Raw genomic sequence first — 18,546 nt, 5'->3', positions numbered from 1 at the left:
AAAGTGCAGGTGCTTAATTAATTATTCACTATGAACAAGCAAAGCATAAATAAATAAATAAATAAATAAATTTCACATAATTCACAACTGGCAAGTATACTAAAAACAAAGAGTACGGATTACTCAAAACTTTAATGCTCAATATTGGGAGAAGCAAAAAAAATAAGACCATGAAAAATTCACAATGGATTTCCATCAAAAGGCATCAAACCAAGACCAAATGTCCCTCCTTACTTGGACCATACTCATTATCATAACTCAAATCCCAATGCATATATTTTACCACCATTATAAAACTGACATCTTATATATACACTTGAAAAATAACTTTTACCAATTCCTTACATATCTTAGCTTCTTAGCTTGTTAAAAATTATTGGTACCTTCCAAGATTTGTTTAATTTAGAAACTTGTCATAGTGAAAGAGTTCATTTTCAATATCATTCTTAAATAAGAGGGTATTCTGTAATTAGGGGAAAGGGAAGAAGGGTTGAATGGAAATCCAAAGCACACACTTAATACACCATTTCATCCCCACTTAAAACGACAATATTTTTTGTTGGAAAATAGGCTTGTTCATTTTTCACTTGCCAGCTTGGCATTTAATGGACACCTGACGGTCATCTCATCACCGTTAAGTAACACATATATTAATTCTGTTTGTTCTTAATACTAGGGGCACCATGTCTCACGGAACACAAAGACAGAAGTCGAGACGTACCTTTTTTTTTTATAGGGATAACTTGGTCCTTCTGAAAAATGAATCGAAGCTGAGTTGGATGTTTACTCTAAATTTAATAACCATCAAAGTTTAACTCCATTTACAAATTCTAACCAAATGTCAATTTTAGAATGACATTGTTTGTTGAGTGCACTATGTGACTAGATACATTTCGACATGACTCAAGATTAATATTATTATTATGACTCGAACTTTTTCTTATCTTTATTTAAGTTTTCATATATAATATTTTAGTTATATAATTTGCTTATTTTCCATCCATCTCCTTATAAAATCCTTTTAAAAAATTTTTTGGGCAAGACATCATTCACTTGTTTATAATAAATGAGAAGGATCGACTTGACCCACTAATAAAGTAAAATTAGGTTAAAATGCTAGTTTGTTAGTTCTATTTTATGGCAAATTAACAAGTTGATCCAGTTAAACTCTTTTCTTTTCAAAGTATTAAAATTAATTTAATAAAAAATAATAAATTTTAATAATCTGCTAATATTTTTCATATAATGCATCTAGAAATACTTCTTCCAAAGAAAAAAAAATAAAGAAGAAACTAATTAATACACTTTGATCTTACATAACTAGAAACAGAGAACTTCCTTTTATACATTTGGTAGCACATTACTAAACAAAGTTAGAAATATGGAAACATTAAACTTTAAATCCTAAATTACAGATAACATGCAAAAGAAAGAAATTACATAAAAAAATATCTTTCTTTTTTAATTCAAGTGAAATTAGTCTACCTAAAAAGTTAAAAACAATAAAAAAAATAGAGACAAAAATATAATATTTATATTCATATTTTCGTCTCTATTATGTAATAATCTATAAAACACATGACTACATGACATATTTTCCTAATAATGGGATATGGTAGGTAGTCACGTGAGGTGAAGCTAGAAGTCACGTGACTTACGGTTGAAGTGATGATGAAAGGTTTGAAGTGAATTAGAGAAGACGCCATTGCAGATGTCAGTGAAAGCTCTAAGAATAACAGCATGGTGATGAGGCGAATTCAGCTGAAGGAAACAGTTCAAAAGCTCGCTAAGATCTTGCTTAGTATAAATCTCATTCTCAAGAATCATTTGGAGCATTGAATGCTTGAAATCCAAGAAAGGATCCTCAGAATCTTTCTCAACAGCAACACTACCTTCACTTCCAACTCTTCCGAAACCCTTAACAGTAGAATGCTGCTTCTTCTGATGATGATGATGAGTCTTCATCATGTTGTTGTTGTCGTCGTCGTAGAAAGGAGAGAATGTGGTGGTGGTGGTGGTGGTGGTGGTGCTTGTGTCGTAAGAAGAAGAAGAATGGTTATGGTGGTGGTTGTTTGGTTTTCGATTGAAGAGGAAGTGAAGAAGAAGCTTGGGTTTTCTTCTTCTGCAGCTTCCACAACCAAGCTTCACAGAAACATTGTTCAGAGTAAGCTTTCTTCTCGAGCTAGCAGCCATGAGACAGAGAGAGAGAAAGAAAGATGATAAAGGAATGAGTTGAAGAAAGTGAAGGTAGGAGGGGTTTTTATAAGTTAACTAGTTATAATTTAAACGATTAACTTTTGTGTTTTCTGACCAGCACTTAACTATCAAAATAAAAGTGAATGATCTTTTATTATTAGATGTAATCTCATACCATTAAAAATATTATTGATGACCAATTGATAGTTACAAAACACCAAAATTGCTAGTTCCCTAACATTCCTCTTATTTTTATTTAAAAGTTTTGGATTCGAATCTTACTTTTAATTAAAAAAAATTTATAAAAAAATAGTTATAATTTAAATGGTATAATTTTTTTTATTTAAAAGTATTGAGGTCGAATCTTATTAAATAAATTTATAAAGAAAAAAATAAAAGATGTTCTCAATTTATTTGTGTTCTGCACGTGAATTAATCATAAGGACTTGCTTGCAAGAAAAAAAATGTTTAGTATCTAGGTTTTTTTTATGGAAAAGTATAAGTAGACAATAAAAATGCTAAATAATATAAATAATGAATATATCGAATATTTATTTTATTAGGTGTGTGGATAATTATTTTAATATTAAAATTTAGGTGAATAATTTAAAAATATAATGTATTTTAATTTAATTAATAATTATTTATATTATTCAAAAAAATTATTAGTTATCTAGTCTTTCTTTTTTTTATAGTGATTGCTAGTACTGTACCTAAATTTTTTATGTTTAATTTACTGAAAAAAATAAAAGTTAATATTTAATTTAAATAATATAAATAATTTTAAAATGTTAAAAATTTATCTTAAAAGAAAAGTTAAAGCAAATTTGATATCGGAAAATTGACATTTTTTTATAGATTACAAACGTGTAATCCAATAATATTATCAATTTTGGAATTTTCTTTTTTAATATAGAGCTTATTTTTTAAAAATTAGAATTAAACAAGTTGGATGGTACGATATTTCATGTTTTTCGTGATTAAAAATTTGAATCAAGGGGTTGTATATCCTTTTTCTTTTGTCTAGGGAAAAATTATTTTAATATACTAACAATTAATTAAATTTATTTATTTAGATTATTTTTTAAGTAATACATTTAAAAGTTAGTTATTTTTTATAATATAATAATAATATATGATTCATTGTCTATGACAATAATAGTGATAATGTGTGAAAATTAAATTATAAAAAAATATAATGACAAATTATATTAGTAAATATTTCTATTACTTTTATTCATTCAGGTCATTCAATCAAGGATGATCCATAAACAAGGACTTGTCAGCAGTCACAAGATATTTTCATATTTAAGGTGGAATCTAACTCTAAATTTTTTAATTAAGGAACTAAATAATAAGCCACCAAGTCATACACGTGTAATTTCAAATAAAATATTTAAATTTTGGGTTAATCACAATTTATAAGTACTTAGTCAAATAACTCTCTGAACATCAATCTTCATTTGGTATATGGAGTTAGCTTCAGAAAATAATTAATGATGTTTGTTTCGTTGAAAACAAATAAAATTAGGATCAATGACAAAGCCTAATTGAATGAATAACATGACTATCACCAATTTATCACCACTCACCAGTTGTCTCATATACCATCATTCAATCAACAAAAAATACCTATAAACTAATTAATTCTATATTTAAACACTAACTAATCTTGTAAATACACCCCCTAATTTCTCATCATCCACAAATATTCTCAAAAATATAAAAAATAAAATTAAAAATTAAAAATTTTCTCTCAAAATAGTTGCATCCCAAAATTAAAGGGAAGCGTCGCTACAAAGAGATACCTTTACACCAATCTCCGTCCTCAAATTTTATTCCATTTTTAAATTATTAAAAAAAGGTAAATAAAAATTAATTATTATTTTTTTTCAAATTTTTCTTAAATGTAGTAACTACTACTCCTATATATATGGCTTTGAAGCTTTGTAGTTGCCTCAAATCTAAGGCTTCTTGGAGCATTTTTTCTTTCTAACAGAAAGAGAGAATCAGAGGCCATTCTTCAAAGAGGATTAAACCCAATCATTTTTCTAAAGTATAATTTCTTTTTTTTTTAATAAACTTATTAAATAACCTACCTTAGAGGGACCCTCCTCATTTTCCAATTTTCAGTTATCATCATTTCAATAAGGTATCAATGCCTCCATAAAATCTTTGCAATGTTCATATATAATTTCGAAAATTGAAAAATAAAATCGAACTGAAAAATTATTATTCTTCGTATGTATGCGAAGATTGATCTCACATAGTGCGATAAGACTTAATTGTTATAGTAATTGTATGTAACAAAATATTTTTATGAGTTGTGATTTTGATAGTTTGATTTGAATTTTTTTTAGGGTTTCCTCGGATTGTGTTGTTACAAAAAAAAAAAATATGATAGGGGACTTTCTTACTCGGTTACTTATGTAAGTGTTGTCTTCTTTCTTTGTTTGTGTTATTATTAATGCTATCTTAATTATGTTGTTAGTTAGTTAATTAATTAATTTTTGGATTTGCAGCCTCATCTTCGGGTATGCATACCCTGGATTTGAATGCTATAAAACAGTGGAGAAAAATAAGGTTGACATTGAAGAACTTCGATTCTGGTGTAAATACTGGTATAGAAATTAATTCCTCATTCTTTTGCAAATTAATTTTTTCTGAATTTGGAGAACAATTTTTTATTCTTTTTTGCTTGTTTCATGTATTTAGTACATTCTCTTTTATTTGTTCTATCTTTGTATCAATATGTACATAATAATAGAAATGGGAGCTCGAAATTTTTGTCAAGAAAAGTATCTTCTTTTGAACCCTAAATGGGGAAAAAACAGAACAAACAGGACACTAATTTGGATGAAATAACAGACCATATACTAATTCTACCTGTTATATGATGATATTGATTTTCATGTCAAATAGATTAGGAATACCAAGAAATAATGTTGATTTTAATTATGTACCCTTTTAAGATGAATTTCAATTTTAAGCCCAAGTTTTTCACCCTTTTATTTGCAGGACCATTGTGGCACTTTACACAATCATAGAGAAGTTTGTAGACATATTTTTTGGATGGTAAACTTTGAACTTCTTTAATCATTTCTCCTCTATTTTATTGCTACCAACTGAATTTACTAGAACACAAATTAAGGCTTTTGATCTTAGCTTCCGCAAGTAATTAACACTTAAACTTTGTGAAGGTTGCCATTCTATGGAGAGGCAAAGATTTTTATGTTCGTCTACCTTTGGAATAACAAAACCAAGGTAAACTAATCTCGTTCGTCTTATATACTCAAAGGGATGAAAACTTGCATGCAGTTATTTTCATACATGACAAAAATTAATAGTTAATAATTATCAGATGACAGTTTTTTAGTCAAATATGTCGAATCATTAACTAGCATCTTTGTATGAGTAGTTTTAATAAATTCATTCAATAACATTAATTTCTTCATTCATGATGTTGATTTTTTTTTTTTCCAAATATTGTTGTAATGCAGGGAACAACTGTTATTTATGAAACAATATTGAAGCCTATTATATCAAGGCATGAGAGTGACATAGACAGAAAAATACTAGAATTTAAGGCAAGGGCAAAGGACTATATCCTCTTTTATTGGCAAATTGCAGCACAATATGGAAGTGGTGCTTTTGTTCAGGCTCTTCAATATGTGGCTTCTCAATCCGTTAGAATGACTGCTAATCCTCCTGCCGCCACTAATAATCAGGTAACAAACCCTAATTTCAATTTTACAATTTTTTTTAACCAATTCATTGTCTTTTTGGTAAACTGGTTTTTAAATTTAAAAAAATTTGAAAAATTAAAAAGAAATAATAGGGGAAGTTCATATAAAAGTATTTTATTAACTTTTATAATATTTTTCAAAACAAAACTCATGTTATATTGATAGTTTATTAAAACAAATCTCATTCTATATATGCAGAAGCAGGCGTGAAAAGGCATATCACAATCTCCAAAAAAATTTAAAAGGAATTAGTATTTGTACTCAAGGATGAGATATAGAGGAAGGTCTTTAATTCTTTTTGTCTTTGAAATATTTTATTCGAAAATAAAATTTGTTGTTTAAAACCTAAAATTTGTACAACAATAGTTCATCTAAATAATAAATAGCGTATCTCAATTTTTTTTACCACAAGTCATAGATAGTGGCCTCGTAGAATTATATATAAAAATATTATTTATACACTAAAATTAACTACAAAAGTCATAGCCGAATATAAATATATTATATACTCTCTCTATTGCAAAACAAAAATGCTATTTGTATATTAAATTTGGCCACTGAAATCAGCCACCAATATATTTGTGTATAAGCAGTTTAACTTATTTTCTATATGTATTTATTCTCTAACATATATTTTATACCAATGGCTGACTTTAGTAGCTGATTTTAATATACACGTAATATAGTCGATTTCAAAATAACCATTTGAAAAGGACAAAAATATCCAATAGTATATGATCGCTAGAGAGAAATGAGGAACGTGCTACGCATTGCAGAAAAAGGAGGAGCAACAAGAAGTGCCTATATCAACACAACCAACACCAATTAATAAGTTGAAGCAAATTCCTTCCCTAAGCAAGACTAAGAAGTGGCCACCAAGCCCGCCCTCGTCGCCGAGCGCCACCACAATTATCCACCGGGGGACTCCTAAGTCCCGAGCCAATAACACGGAGGTCGAGGACGACGGCGAGTCCTTCGGCATGGATGATAGTAGTGTGAGGGAAAGAATCAACAAAGCTCGTGCAAGGCTAAGAAGGTTAGAAGGCTCACAACAAAGTCCTCGTACCCCACGAACACCATTTCGTGATCAAGAATAAGCAAAGTTGTGTAGGTCAAAGTCACCTTATTCCCTGTTTTTAGAAAAATAAAAAATAAAAAAAATGGGGAAGTTGGTATTAGGCCCATTTTTGTTGTCATTTTTTAATTCTTTTTCTAATAAAATCCAAAACTTTCGACTCATTGATATAACTTCATTTTAATTAAATATATCAAAATTATCTAACATTTTTTAATTATTATTTTTATATAAAAATAATTGCACGTAAATTTTTATCTTTTCCTTGGCTAGAATGCTACAAATGCATGAACACCTACTAATAATAAATTGGAAGAGCTAATCAATAAGGGATTTTATATTATTATTAGAATTTAATTTTTATTTACTCAAAAAAATTTTACATAATCATCTAAATGTATATTGTCAAAATTATTTAAGAGCATTAATTTGATCCAACATTATGTAAAATTCTTTACACTTTTTATATATCAAAATTAAACTCTTATTATTGTGATCATTATTATTTTTGTTACAACTTCTTAGAATCCTATAGCATAAGCAATAATTGCATCTATGACTAAGGTTTATAAATCAAGCTAAAGTGTAAATTCCATCAATCTTTAGTGATAACGTTAGAATAAATTCTGCATTTATCCAATCAAAGTGATGTTTCATGTCAACCCAAAAAATAAAAACAATAATCAATTTTCCCCTTAATGAATTTGAGAGAGAAAAAATATATTTATATATATATAAATGGTATTGTTCATGGAGAGAAAAGTAAAAGATTGATACTTGGCCAGTGATTGCGTGAACTATATATTGGAAAACTCGGTTGAAACAAGCAACTATGTCAGATACGAAGCTCAGGCAAGGAATAACGGCGTTGCGGCGGCGGTGGCGGAGGCTGACGGATTCGAATCTGAGGCGAAAGGAAGCATGTCTTTGAGGGAAGTGTAAGAAGAGGAGGATTTGTTGGGGAGTGTGTCTAAGTTGAGGTGTGATTTTTTTGGTGTGGCGGTGGTGGCGGCGGCGGAATGTTCCATGGGTTGAAGTGGGTGTAAGAAAAAAGTGTGTTTTACTTTTTAAGGTTTTGATGTGTTTTGATCAAATAATGGGGAAAACGCGGTGTTTTGAAGAAACTATGAGTGGAATCTATTTCAATGAAAATTGGAATACAAAACATAAGGGGGACAATTAAACACGTTGCTCTCTGTTTGTTCTAACGGTTTAGTTTTATGCAATTGTTTACAGTTTTATATATATATTGTCTTTATTTTCCCTTTTCAATATTTTCATATTCTCTTAGTAATTTAATAATAATAAGAAGCTAGTAAGTAATATTAATAACATCAATTTTCCTATGTTTTTGACCAATTCAGAATTTATTAAAAGATTAACAAAAAAAGATGTTAGGAAGCTGGGCGGAAAGTTAAGAACACGTTTAGTTGGAAACGAATAGAATAGAGACCATGTCATGCCAAAGACAAAAAGTGGACATATCGCTTTCTGCGTTTTTTGTCAACTTCGATGATCTTCATAATAGGCTTAGTGTATTTTTTATTGTAGTACGGTTAGTGTTTTTGACTAATGTAAAAAGTTAAATGTATTTTTATTTTGTATAGATATTATAAATTTGAGGATCAAATTTAGAATTTTTTTAATATTGTATTGTTAAGAGTAAAATCTTTCGTAATGAATTAAATTATGTGTTAAATACTACTATAGTCATGTAAAGAATCAAATTGTGTGTTAAACACTATGGTCATTTACAAAATGTCACTCACATTTTATATTTTTTTAATTAAAATAATATTTTTTATTATAAAATATTAGTGACGTTTTATTCTTTCATAATTATTTTTTTCTATTACAAAACATTAATGACGTTTTGTGTTACCACCACAATCATATAAAACACTAAAATGATCAAATCTTTTTATATTTCACATTAAAATTATTCATATATAAAAATTTTAGCCTCAAATTTATAGTTTTTATTTAAAAAAAAGTTTATCAATTTAAGAATTAGATTTGTATTTTAATTTTAAAAATTTTTTTGAACATGGAAATTGAATTCTTTGATTTAAGTTTTTTAATTTTTTTTTGTTTTCTTTATCCAAAACCAACCCTTGGTTTTCTACCCCTACCTAAATCCAAACATTTGATTTGTAGTTTTTAATTTAAAAAAAAATTGTCTCTATATCCATAAAAAACACAAATTTTCCATAATTATGCATAACACACTCCTCCAATTCATTACCAAAAAATAATTAGCACTTCATAATATTCAGCACAATTTAATCAATTTATCATTTATATATCCAATAAAAATGATATAGTAAATTTTGCCGAGTTTTTTTTTCCTTTCGTTTCCCGTTAAAAAACAAAACAGACAAATACATTATTAGTCCTTATTAAATATACTAAACGCGTGTTATAATGGTGATATCAAATCACTTTATAGTTTAATTTTAATCTGTGTACTCAGAACATAGCATTTCATGTACTGGTAATTATAGTTCCTTCTAATGCAAAATTCATATGAAAATGAAGTATCAACAAATCTTCTAATCCGTACATTGATTCGTCTTTTTTTTTTGTTCTTTTTACAAGGCCAATTTTAAGACTCTGTTCATCTCAACCACATCTTACCTCAGAAGCAGAACTGTAGAAGTAACAGTACATTATCTTCAACGCCAACTTTTAGCCATAACAATTAATTATCTTATCTTTAACCCTAAATAAAATGGACCACTGTGTGAGACAATAAATAGATGAACACACAAAGTAACAAGAAACAATAAAAGATTTGGGCCATAACCATTACTGCAGTTTGAAAATCAGTGTTTTGCTTAGGTTAGAGATACCTGAAGCTACAATTCCAATAATTGAACGTCTTCATCCCCAGGTGTGCTTTATTAGTTTCCAGAAAGCTCCAATGAGTTCAGCAATCACCATCCATATAAAAAATAAATTAATGAAGAAATGAATTGAAGACCAATGTAGAGGGAAATGTTTGATATGATAGTGTCGCCACTGTTAATGCAATGTTTACAAACAGCAAGAATGATGGACCTATCCTACCATAATAACAGGACACTGTTGGCAGTTTTGTCTGCTCTCAGCATCTACATAGTTCCTCTGTTCTATTGAGAAATTGGACCCAAGATGCCGCAGACTTTGATAAACATGGTCAATCATATAACCAGATTATGATTGTGGAGTCTACCTAAGTTTGCATTTGGCAAAGTAGCAACATTTGCTGTAATAATTACCAGCTGTCACCACTCTACTTCATTGCTGAATCCTCCATGAGCATAGTATATCGTCCGTAACTAGTTTAGTTATAAGTTATAGCAGACGGTCATGACATCGATGAAGTATTTCAGCAATTCGCATCTTGACATTCAACAACTAACGAGCATCCTCATATTCCCAAGGCTAGCAACTACTCTATTTTAGTACATTATCTCTGTGCAATAGCTGAAAGCTAACCGTTGTCTCTAATATAATCACCTCTGATTAGGATTAGTTACAGTGGATGGAGTTTCAGCGATCCCAGATGATGGAGTTTGAGGCCTAGGGATATTTCCGAAGTCGGGATGAAGCATGTCTACTCCATTCCAATCAACACTAGCTGTTTTGTTAAGTTCAGGATTACTTAATAGAAGACATAATAATAAAAGGAAAGGCGCAAAAAGCATTCGACATGAAGGATACAATCTGTTCTCCACATATCTGTTATGCTAATGTCAGCATCTGATAGAAGCCAATAATCTGCATCATTCTACAAATATTACACCATGGTCAGCAATGCAATAGGAAGAAACATGAAAAAACAACTGAAGGATCATAACTTACCATCAGAAGAACGTGTTCATTATGATGGGATTTATACTAATATAGCCAATAAAACTACCTTGTAGGTGAGGATGGAACCTCTCACATATAGCAGATGTGTCCTATTTAATAAGATATTAAGCTAGTTCCCTTCTCACTATCATGGTATTACCTCACTTCCCACCCTTTAGTTCAAGATAAAATCATGTTGGTTATGATTTACTTACATCAGCATCTGAAGGGACAATCTTCATCATGCCCCCACCAAAGTCTTGTGATGTGTTCAGATCAGAGTACGTGTGAGAGGGGATCTGAGGTTGAGGTTCTAGTCCTTTTGCACTGCACTCCGCAGGAACTGTTTCTGCCACTGGTGGTTCATTGGACCCTGAACTCGAAGGAAGCGGGAGGCTCACAGGGGGCTCAGGACCATTTATCTCTTCAAATCTCTCTTCGAATTGACTAAAATAGTTTAGAAGTTGCAATGATTAAATGGAAATTGCATTACCAGATAAAATGATTAGAAAGTGAGTGAAAAATATTACAACCTCGGCAAAATAGTCAATAGGAAATAACAGAAACAAGTAAAGAAAGTTAACATTGGAAGAAAAACAAAAAAAAATTGAAAATATTCAGTAGTACCAGCCGACTGAGGCAGCTATACTCTGTACCTGATAAGGTAAACATCAATGGGCCCCATAGTACTTCTAAGAATGATCCTATATCTCCTCTGCAGATAGTCAACAGCCTGATGCATATAGAAGCAACAATTCTCCATCATGCTCAGAAACACCAGTTTTAAGATCACAAACCTCCCATCACTAAATATATGGCTTGAACTTACTTCCTCAGGATCAGGGACTTCTAGGGTGGTTCCATGTGGAGCTTTAATTGCTATCAGGGTTTCATTCTGCACGTTAGAATTCACTGGTTTTAATAGAAAGTAAAGCTCAATAGTAATCAGCACAAAAAGAACACAGCAATGTTCATAGTGAAAATTAGAAGGGGGGAGTGCAACACAGAACCTCACCTGGAAGCAAGGTACGGCCTTAATATCTTCTTCAGTCACAAAAAGGAACCTAAAAAATTGATTCAGAATGTGTAAAAGGTCATCAATGAGTGATAACAGTTTATTTTTCCCTAATGAAGGCAGGCTGGAAAATGAATCTAATAATTAAATGAGGAAGAAATTACTTCTGCTTATTTTCATCTTCGCTCAAACTCCTAAGCCTTTCTTGCATTTCCCTGCCAACAGTTTAGAAGGATAAGATATTCAGCTTAAGCCAACAATGCTAAGTAGCAATTTTTGTGCTTTTCCTAATGCAGACCTTATTCGGTCATCTAATCTATGCTCTTCCAAGGAGAGTCTCTCAACTTCTTCCTGCAAGACAAAGCCAGGAGGTTGACAGCATAATTAGAAATATGCATATAGATGCTAATAAGTAAACCTAATCCTATTTTTATCTCATGAATCATGATAAGGTCTACGACCAGTAAACATAAGTGCATCTGTTGACATCATGGATGGAAAGAAAGATACATGACCATGCTAATGACAGTGATAATTCTCTAACAAATAGTTCCTGGAGTATCAACTGATATCTCACAAGAAAACAACACCTATACCACTTACCTTAAGCATCGAGATATCACCATCCACGTCACCGGAAGAAGATTCTGTTCCCCTACATTCAACAAGGTTAGATTCTAAGACTTATAATTATTTTAATCTTAAATGCTACATTACACATAAGAGGAGCTAGATATCCCATAGAAGAATAAAGAACTACTAAATCCATCACATATTACTTCCAATGTATTCTGTTCTTGAGCTTCTTTTCAATGAGACCAATGCCTTCCAAAACATTAGTTATGTCATATATCCTCCTCTTTTTCACCTAAACCAAAAGGACAAAATTTTACATTGAGATGTGGTAAGAGAGAATAAATACCGTAAATTACAATGACAGTAATTTTAAGTTAGAAGGACCTCCAAAGTTTCTGCTGCTTGATTTAGGTCAAGATTGCCATCTTCTGAATGCTTTACCAAATTGACAAACTTTTTTGTCAACATACCTGTGAAGTTCGAATACAATTTAGTTATTCTTTTCTCTTGAAAAGATCTCAAAATAGCCTTATCATAAAAGAAGACAGGAATCCAAAGAGTGCATGTAATATTACCTAAGGAGTTGTCATAGCGACAGCTTCCAGCAGGAGTAAGAGGAGATGGGGAACCTGCACATCATCAGAAACTGTCTAATGAAATTTACTATATTACAAAGGCGGTACTGCAACTAAGAAATGGATCTCAAGTTGCATCCAAGAACTAAGTAAAAGATTCTGAAATAATCAGGGAACTTGGTTCAATACTTCAAGTCTTCAACATTAAAACTTCCTCACCAGAATTGGAGATGGGAGTCTGAGGGCATTGCATTCCTTCTTTGGAAACCTTTGACTTAGCATGCGTCCTTCCCCCTTTGGACGACACTGGAGTTTTGAAAGGACTACTTGCTGCGTTTGCTGATCCAGGAACATTACTAAGCTTTTGCGAGTCTCCTTCAATATTAGTCATTCCACCCTTCCTCTTAATGTGCTGGAACCACCAGCAAGATGAACAGAGAAATATAGTTATAATTATGCAACCAATCAAGCAAGAGTAATAGTCTATACTTTTTATCTTTATTTACTTTATATTATAAGTTTATTTGAACATGCTCCTCTCTCTCTCTCTCTCTCATGATACAAAGAACAAATTGAGTATATAATTAAATTAAAATTTCACCACTTCAATAGTAAATCAAAATCAAAAGCATATGCACTTATGCAGCCAAATCCAGCAAATTTCAGAGTAAATAAACAAAAAGAAAAGGAACAGGAACCAAATAAAAATTCATTTTCATGAAATGAACCGCAGGAACAGTGAGAGCGTGAGAGCGAAGAAGGACTCACCGGAGATCTAACAACAACGACTTCAGCCTGTTGATCGGCGGCGAGTTTCCTGCCGGAGTCAGGAGCACCGGAGGAGGAGGAGAAGCTATGGTACTCATCCGGCTGAGCGAACGACGGCTTCATCGACGCAAATGCGAGGTGGCGCTTTAACGGAGGCCGGATAGGGACGCCGGAATCATCCGGCTTGGTATGCTGCGGCGGAGGTCCAGCGCCGCCGGACATGGAGCGGCGAAGAGGAAAAGAGAAAAGAGGCGATCGCAGTTTTCGGAGAGTGGGAATGACAATTTGGCGGGAAAATGGAAGAAAAGGAAGTTTTAGGGTTTTAGAGAGAGAAAGTGTTGAGGTTTAGAGAGAGAGAACAGAGGAAGTTAGGGGAAGGGGCGCGTAAGAGCAGAAAACGAGGGAATGAAAGGAAGGAAGGAGGGAATTTTGTTTCGGATAGATGTGGAGGGAACTCAACTCCTTGCGCTGTTCCGCATATTAAAAAAAATAAAGTAAAATAAACATAAGATTAAAAAGAGAAAAGATGATGAGTGAAAAATGGTCGCTACTTTATTTATGTTGCCTTATTCATTAGGCAATTAACCATTAACCATATAGGTATTATTACTTGGATTCTGTATTGAATGTACGTAAAATTGTAAATATGTCAAACTCTGAAGAGGAAATTCTGATCATTATGAGTTATCATATTCCCTTCGTTGAATTATTTTTAATCAGATAATATCTATAATTTCAAAAGAGCTTTTTTTATTTGTCTTATTATATAAATAATGTTATAAAATTATTTTTTGACACATTTTTAGCATAGAAAAATATTAAATGAATAAATTGTTTTTTTAATCAAATCTAACCCAAGTTTTTGTCTTCTTATGTGTTTTTTTTAACTAATTTTTATTGTGTTAATAAATGATTAAATCAACTTAATTAAACTTAATTATTAAAATGACTTGGTGATGTAGCATACTAGCATTACTATTTATATTTTATATAAATATTAATTAGTAATTGATTTTTAATATATGTATGTATAATTTTGTTGTTTTGATAATTCAGAAAATAATATTGTTTTGAGATAATAAATTAAGAGTTAGTTCTAATAAAACGTTGGCTGTAGATTAAAATATAAAGTGTAATATTTAAACTTTTTATTTGAACAATGATGGTTTTTTTTATTATTTAGGAGCAATATCAATGAGAAAAAAAATGATTATATATTATATAGGTATAGTTATTTTTGTGTACATTTTAGATAAAGTTTTAATCATGAACATACATTTACAAAAAAAAAATATTAATAATACTTAAAAAATATATAAACCAATTATATTAAATATACACTAAAATCAATCACTAATATAAAATATTCATTAAAATATAAAATAAAAATCGAAATTAAATTAAATAATACATGTATTTATACACTAATATGCAGTAATTGATTTTGATATATAAATAATATTTATATATATATATATATGAGTGTATCTTAAATAAAAGTAACTTTTATTTTTATGAATGTATGTAAATGGGGATAATTAGAGAAATATGAATTATATAAAAAGTATCTTTGCAAGAAGTAGCTCGTAAATGACAGTTTGGCCGAGTGGTCTAAGGCGCCAGATTTAGGCTCTGGTCCGAAAGGGCGTGGGTTCAAATCCCACAGCTGTCAGTTTTTGTTTAACTCACGGACTGGGTTCGTGTATGTCTTCTTAATTGGATTGGGACCACTGTTTGAGTCACTAGCTTTTCTCAACCAACCAACTCTCTTTTCTTCTACCCTCTCACTCTCAGCTTTCTCCACACTTTATCTTCTAATCTCATCTCATTCCACCAACACACACTAAACAGAGAAAGAGTGAGTGAGAGAGTAGAGTGTGTGTCGTGTCTCATTAACAATGGCTTGTTCTTCAGCAGCTACCTCTGCTTCTCTCTTCTCTTCTACAACAAGACCTCTTCTCTCTCCCAAACCCCTTTCTCCTTCTTCCTCTCTCTCCATCCCAAATTCTCTCAAACCCTCTCATTCTTCTTCTGCTGCTGCTTTCTCTCGCTCAATCTCCATCAAACGCTCTTCATTGCATTCTCGCCGCAGCTTCAGTGTTAGAGCCTCGGTAAGACCATTTTTTTCTCACTGGCACTGACCCATTTTGCCTCACCCCTTCATTAATGATGGGGATGCTTCAAGTTTTGATCTTTGTAATGGGTTATTATTGCTTGTTTTTTTTTTTGCTTCCTATGTGTTTGTGTATTTGTCTCTATGGTGTCATTTTCTTTACTCTTAATATCGGTGTGTTGTTACTTTGTATATGTACCATATTATGTTGTTGTGAACTATATGATGCTGTTTTCAGATCATGATGATAGGATTATTGAAGTTTTTGGCATTGTTAGCTGTCTTAGTGTTAGACTGATGCATACATTAGTGGAACAAGAGCAAGTATGATTCACAGGATTTAAGATGTTGTTGAGCTTTCGTTATTCAAAGTTTTGGCTTTTTAAGCATCAAGCATCGTGATTTTATAGAATCACAATACTCCAAAACCAGATTATCTCCCACAATGTTATTTACATTAACAAACCTTTTCCCACCGGGTGAGGTTGCCTACATGGATCCAAAAACATCGTTGCATCGTGTCCATGCATTGGGATGGGACAAAGCTTTAAGTAACTTAGTTGTCGCAAGCATAACAAATCCCTACATGAATTCAAAGACATCGATGTGTCGTGGCCATGCATAGGGATGCAACAAAGTTGTGTCAAAATATTCTAAAGCATATGAGTGACAACGAAAGTAAAAGAGTGGGAAAACGATTGCCAAGTTGCAAAGATTCATTCTCCTATAGTATCTAGTAGATGTGCTATGATTGTCTTCTTTATAGTTGAGTGTTGTAACTTCATTGTTGACACAGAAATGAAACCTAAACTTAGTTTTTCGTTTTTAGTTTATTTTTATTACTTGACCTTTAAAGTAAAATGTTGTTTCGCTCGCCTTTTTTCCCCTTGCAACAGAGTGAACTTCCATTAGTTGGAAATACAGCCCCAGATTTTGAAGCAGAGGCTGTTTTTGATCAGGAGTTTATCAAGGTAGTATGCTGCCAGCCTTGGCGAATATCACTGAAATTTTGTATCTAGTTGCAGCATTTTTTTTTTAATTAAAGCATTGTCATTTCAGGTAAAACTCTCGGAATACAAAGGGAAGAAGTATGTTATCCTCTTTTTCTACCCATTGGACTTCACCTTTGTTTGTCCAACAGGTTACTCGAAATCTTAGTTAACTTTAATCACATTGCGATAATTGTGGATCAATGTTTCATTCCGTACAAACCTAATGTTGGTTACCTGTCCACAGAAATCACTGCTTTCAGTGACCGGTATGCAGAGTTTGAGGCATTAAATACTGAGATATTGGGCGTTTCAGTTGATAGTGTGGTGAGTTGGATTCAACTGATCTTTTGATTATTGTTTTCAAAGCTAATGGTGATAATATTACAAATAGATTACCACTAGAATGCACAAGAGATGGTTTTGTTAGAATCTAATAGATTCTCTATACAACTGTCAAGTACTGAGTTATAGGCACTTATAGCAGTATAAGCTATATTACAAAATTTCTGGAATTTTCTTCTTGATTAATGGTGCTATTGTTATTGTTATAGTTCTCACACCTTGCATGGGTTCAAACGGATAGAAAAGCAGGTGGTCTTGGCGACTTGAATTATCCATTGATTTCCGATGTCACCAAATCGATATCAAAATCTTACGGCGTCCTCATCCCGGATCAGGTATGTTCTGACAAGATAGTTTGAAAATTTGTTACCTATGGCAAGCTGGTTTCAAACAAGTATTATCTAGTTTATCTGTGCTCTCTCCTCTCGTGTAATTTTGCGAGTTATCAGAGCTGCTATTAGATTGAATCATGTCTTTTAACACGTCTGATTTTTCCTCTTACCCCTGCCACCGATGATATTGTTCACTTCTCTAAGATCAAATATAGGAACACTATCTAGGCGATATCTGTATTTATATTGTTTAAATGTTGGCACCAAAGTTCTTGCTTTTCGATCCATCTCTTCGAATTTGTGTCATGATGATTCCAACACACTCAACGAATTAGGGGATCGCTTTGAGAGGGTTGTTCATCATTGACAAGGAAGGGGTTATCCAGCATTCCACCATTAACAACTTGGCAATTGGTAGAAGTGTTGATGAGACAAAGAGAACACTCCAGGTAAATCATATACACTCAAGTACTCAACAATGGCATCACCAAAATTCGATTTAAATTTCTATGCGCTATCAGTATATAGCAGTTAAACTCATCTGTTCATCATTTTTATTGCTCACACATTTTTCGCACACCCTTTCATTGGCATTGGTTTTGCAGGCCTTGCAATATGTGCAGGAGAACCCGGACGAAGTTTGCCCTGCCGGATGGAAGCCCGGGGAGAAGTCCATGAAACCAGACCCCAAACTTAGCAAAGAGTACTTTTCCGCGGTGTAACGAGGATCATAGTTAAGAGTAGCCGTTGCGCGTACATGATGATCAGAGTGATTGTGCAAAGGTCTTGTTTCTAATGTAACTTTAGTCCTTTTAAATTTTGAGCTTTAGGGTGTGGGAATAAGTGTGAAGTTCACTATGCATCAATTTACAATTGCTTTTGATTATAGTCTTTGTATCTTATGTTCTCATTGAACCATTAAGATGGAATTATTTGATTAAACCAAAATGAGATGATTCTTCCTTTTTCTTGAAATAAA

At 31.9% G+C, this 18,546-nt stretch overlaps 4 protein-coding genes, 1 long non-coding RNA gene and 1 other non-coding gene across 7 annotated transcripts; 3 read left to right on the top strand and 3 right to left on the bottom strand.

The window, feature by feature from the left end:
* Positions 1-1,491: 1,491 nt before the first annotated feature.
* LOC107476365 (transcription repressor OFP6-like) lies at positions 1,492-2,209 on the bottom strand. The gene has a single exon (XM_016096160.3). It carries the CDS (start codon positions 2,191-2,193, stop codon positions 1,639-1,641), a length of 555 nt encoding a protein of 184 aa, XP_015951646.1. The 5' UTR covers positions 2,194-2,209; the 3' UTR covers positions 1,492-1,638.
* Positions 2,210-4,309: 2,100 nt separating this feature from the next.
* On the top strand, positions 4,310-6,320 carry LOC107476364 (HVA22-like protein j). The gene is made up of 7 exons (XM_052258031.1): positions 4,310-4,348; positions 4,557-4,625; positions 4,719-4,817; positions 5,215-5,271; positions 5,397-5,460; positions 5,697-5,924; positions 6,141-6,320. Exons 2-7 carry the CDS (start codon positions 4,594-4,596, stop codon positions 6,150-6,152), a joined length of 492 nt encoding a protein of 163 aa, XP_052113991.1. The 5' UTR covers positions 4,310-4,348; positions 4,557-4,593; the 3' UTR covers positions 6,153-6,320.
* A 305-nt stretch (positions 6,321-6,625) lies between these two features.
* Positions 6,626-7,927, bottom strand: LOC127744852 (uncharacterized). Its single transcript, XR_008006075.1, has 2 exons — positions 7,795-7,927; positions 6,626-7,072 (listed from the first exon to the last, which is right to left on the bottom strand). It is a non-coding gene; the product is annotated as an uncharacterized LOC127744852 (long non-coding RNA).
* Positions 7,928-9,790: 1,863 nt separating this feature from the next.
* On the bottom strand, positions 9,791-14,252 carry LOC107476167 (transcription factor E2FA). Of its 2 annotated transcripts, none has more exons than XM_016095922.3 (14): positions 13,789-14,252; positions 13,240-13,432; positions 13,021-13,074; positions 12,830-12,915; positions 12,649-12,737; positions 12,473-12,524; positions 12,168-12,220; positions 12,034-12,084; positions 11,870-11,918; positions 11,684-11,749; positions 11,511-11,587; positions 11,070-11,301; positions 10,723-10,789; positions 9,791-10,639 (listed from the first exon to the last, which is right to left on the bottom strand). In XM_016095922.3, exons 1-14 carry the CDS (start codon positions 14,008-14,010, stop codon positions 10,515-10,517), a joined length of 1,416 nt encoding a protein of 471 aa, XP_015951408.1. In that variant the 5' UTR covers positions 14,011-14,252; the 3' UTR covers positions 9,791-10,514. The 2 variants fall into 2 exon arrangements, with proteins under 2 accessions (XP_015951408.1, XP_052112855.1); XM_052256895.1 differs by having other exon boundaries at positions 9,791-10,635.
* Positions 14,253-15,380: 1,128 nt separating this feature from the next.
* Positions 15,381-15,460, top strand: TRNAL-UAG (transfer RNA leucine (anticodon UAG)). Its single transcript has one exon. It is a non-coding gene; the product is annotated as a tRNA-Leu (tRNA).
* Positions 15,461-15,556: 96 nt separating this feature from the next.
* On the top strand, positions 15,557-18,546 carry LOC107476166 (2-Cys peroxiredoxin BAS1, chloroplastic). Its single transcript, XM_016095921.3, has 7 exons — positions 15,557-15,899; positions 16,798-16,872; positions 16,961-17,042; positions 17,138-17,217; positions 17,445-17,570; positions 17,903-18,016; positions 18,173-18,546. Exons 1-7 carry the CDS (start codon positions 15,687-15,689, stop codon positions 18,287-18,289), a joined length of 807 nt encoding a protein of 268 aa, XP_015951407.1. The 5' UTR covers positions 15,557-15,686; the 3' UTR covers positions 18,290-18,546.

The sequence above is a fragment of the Arachis duranensis genome, chromosome 2 (assembly GCF_000817695.3).
Source record: "Arachis duranensis cultivar V14167 chromosome 2, aradu.V14167.gnm2.J7QH, whole genome shotgun sequence".
Classification (NCBI taxonomy): domain Eukaryota; kingdom Viridiplantae; phylum Streptophyta; class Magnoliopsida; order Fabales; family Fabaceae; genus Arachis; species Arachis duranensis.
This window is presented reverse-complemented; position numbering and strand designations above follow the sequence as displayed.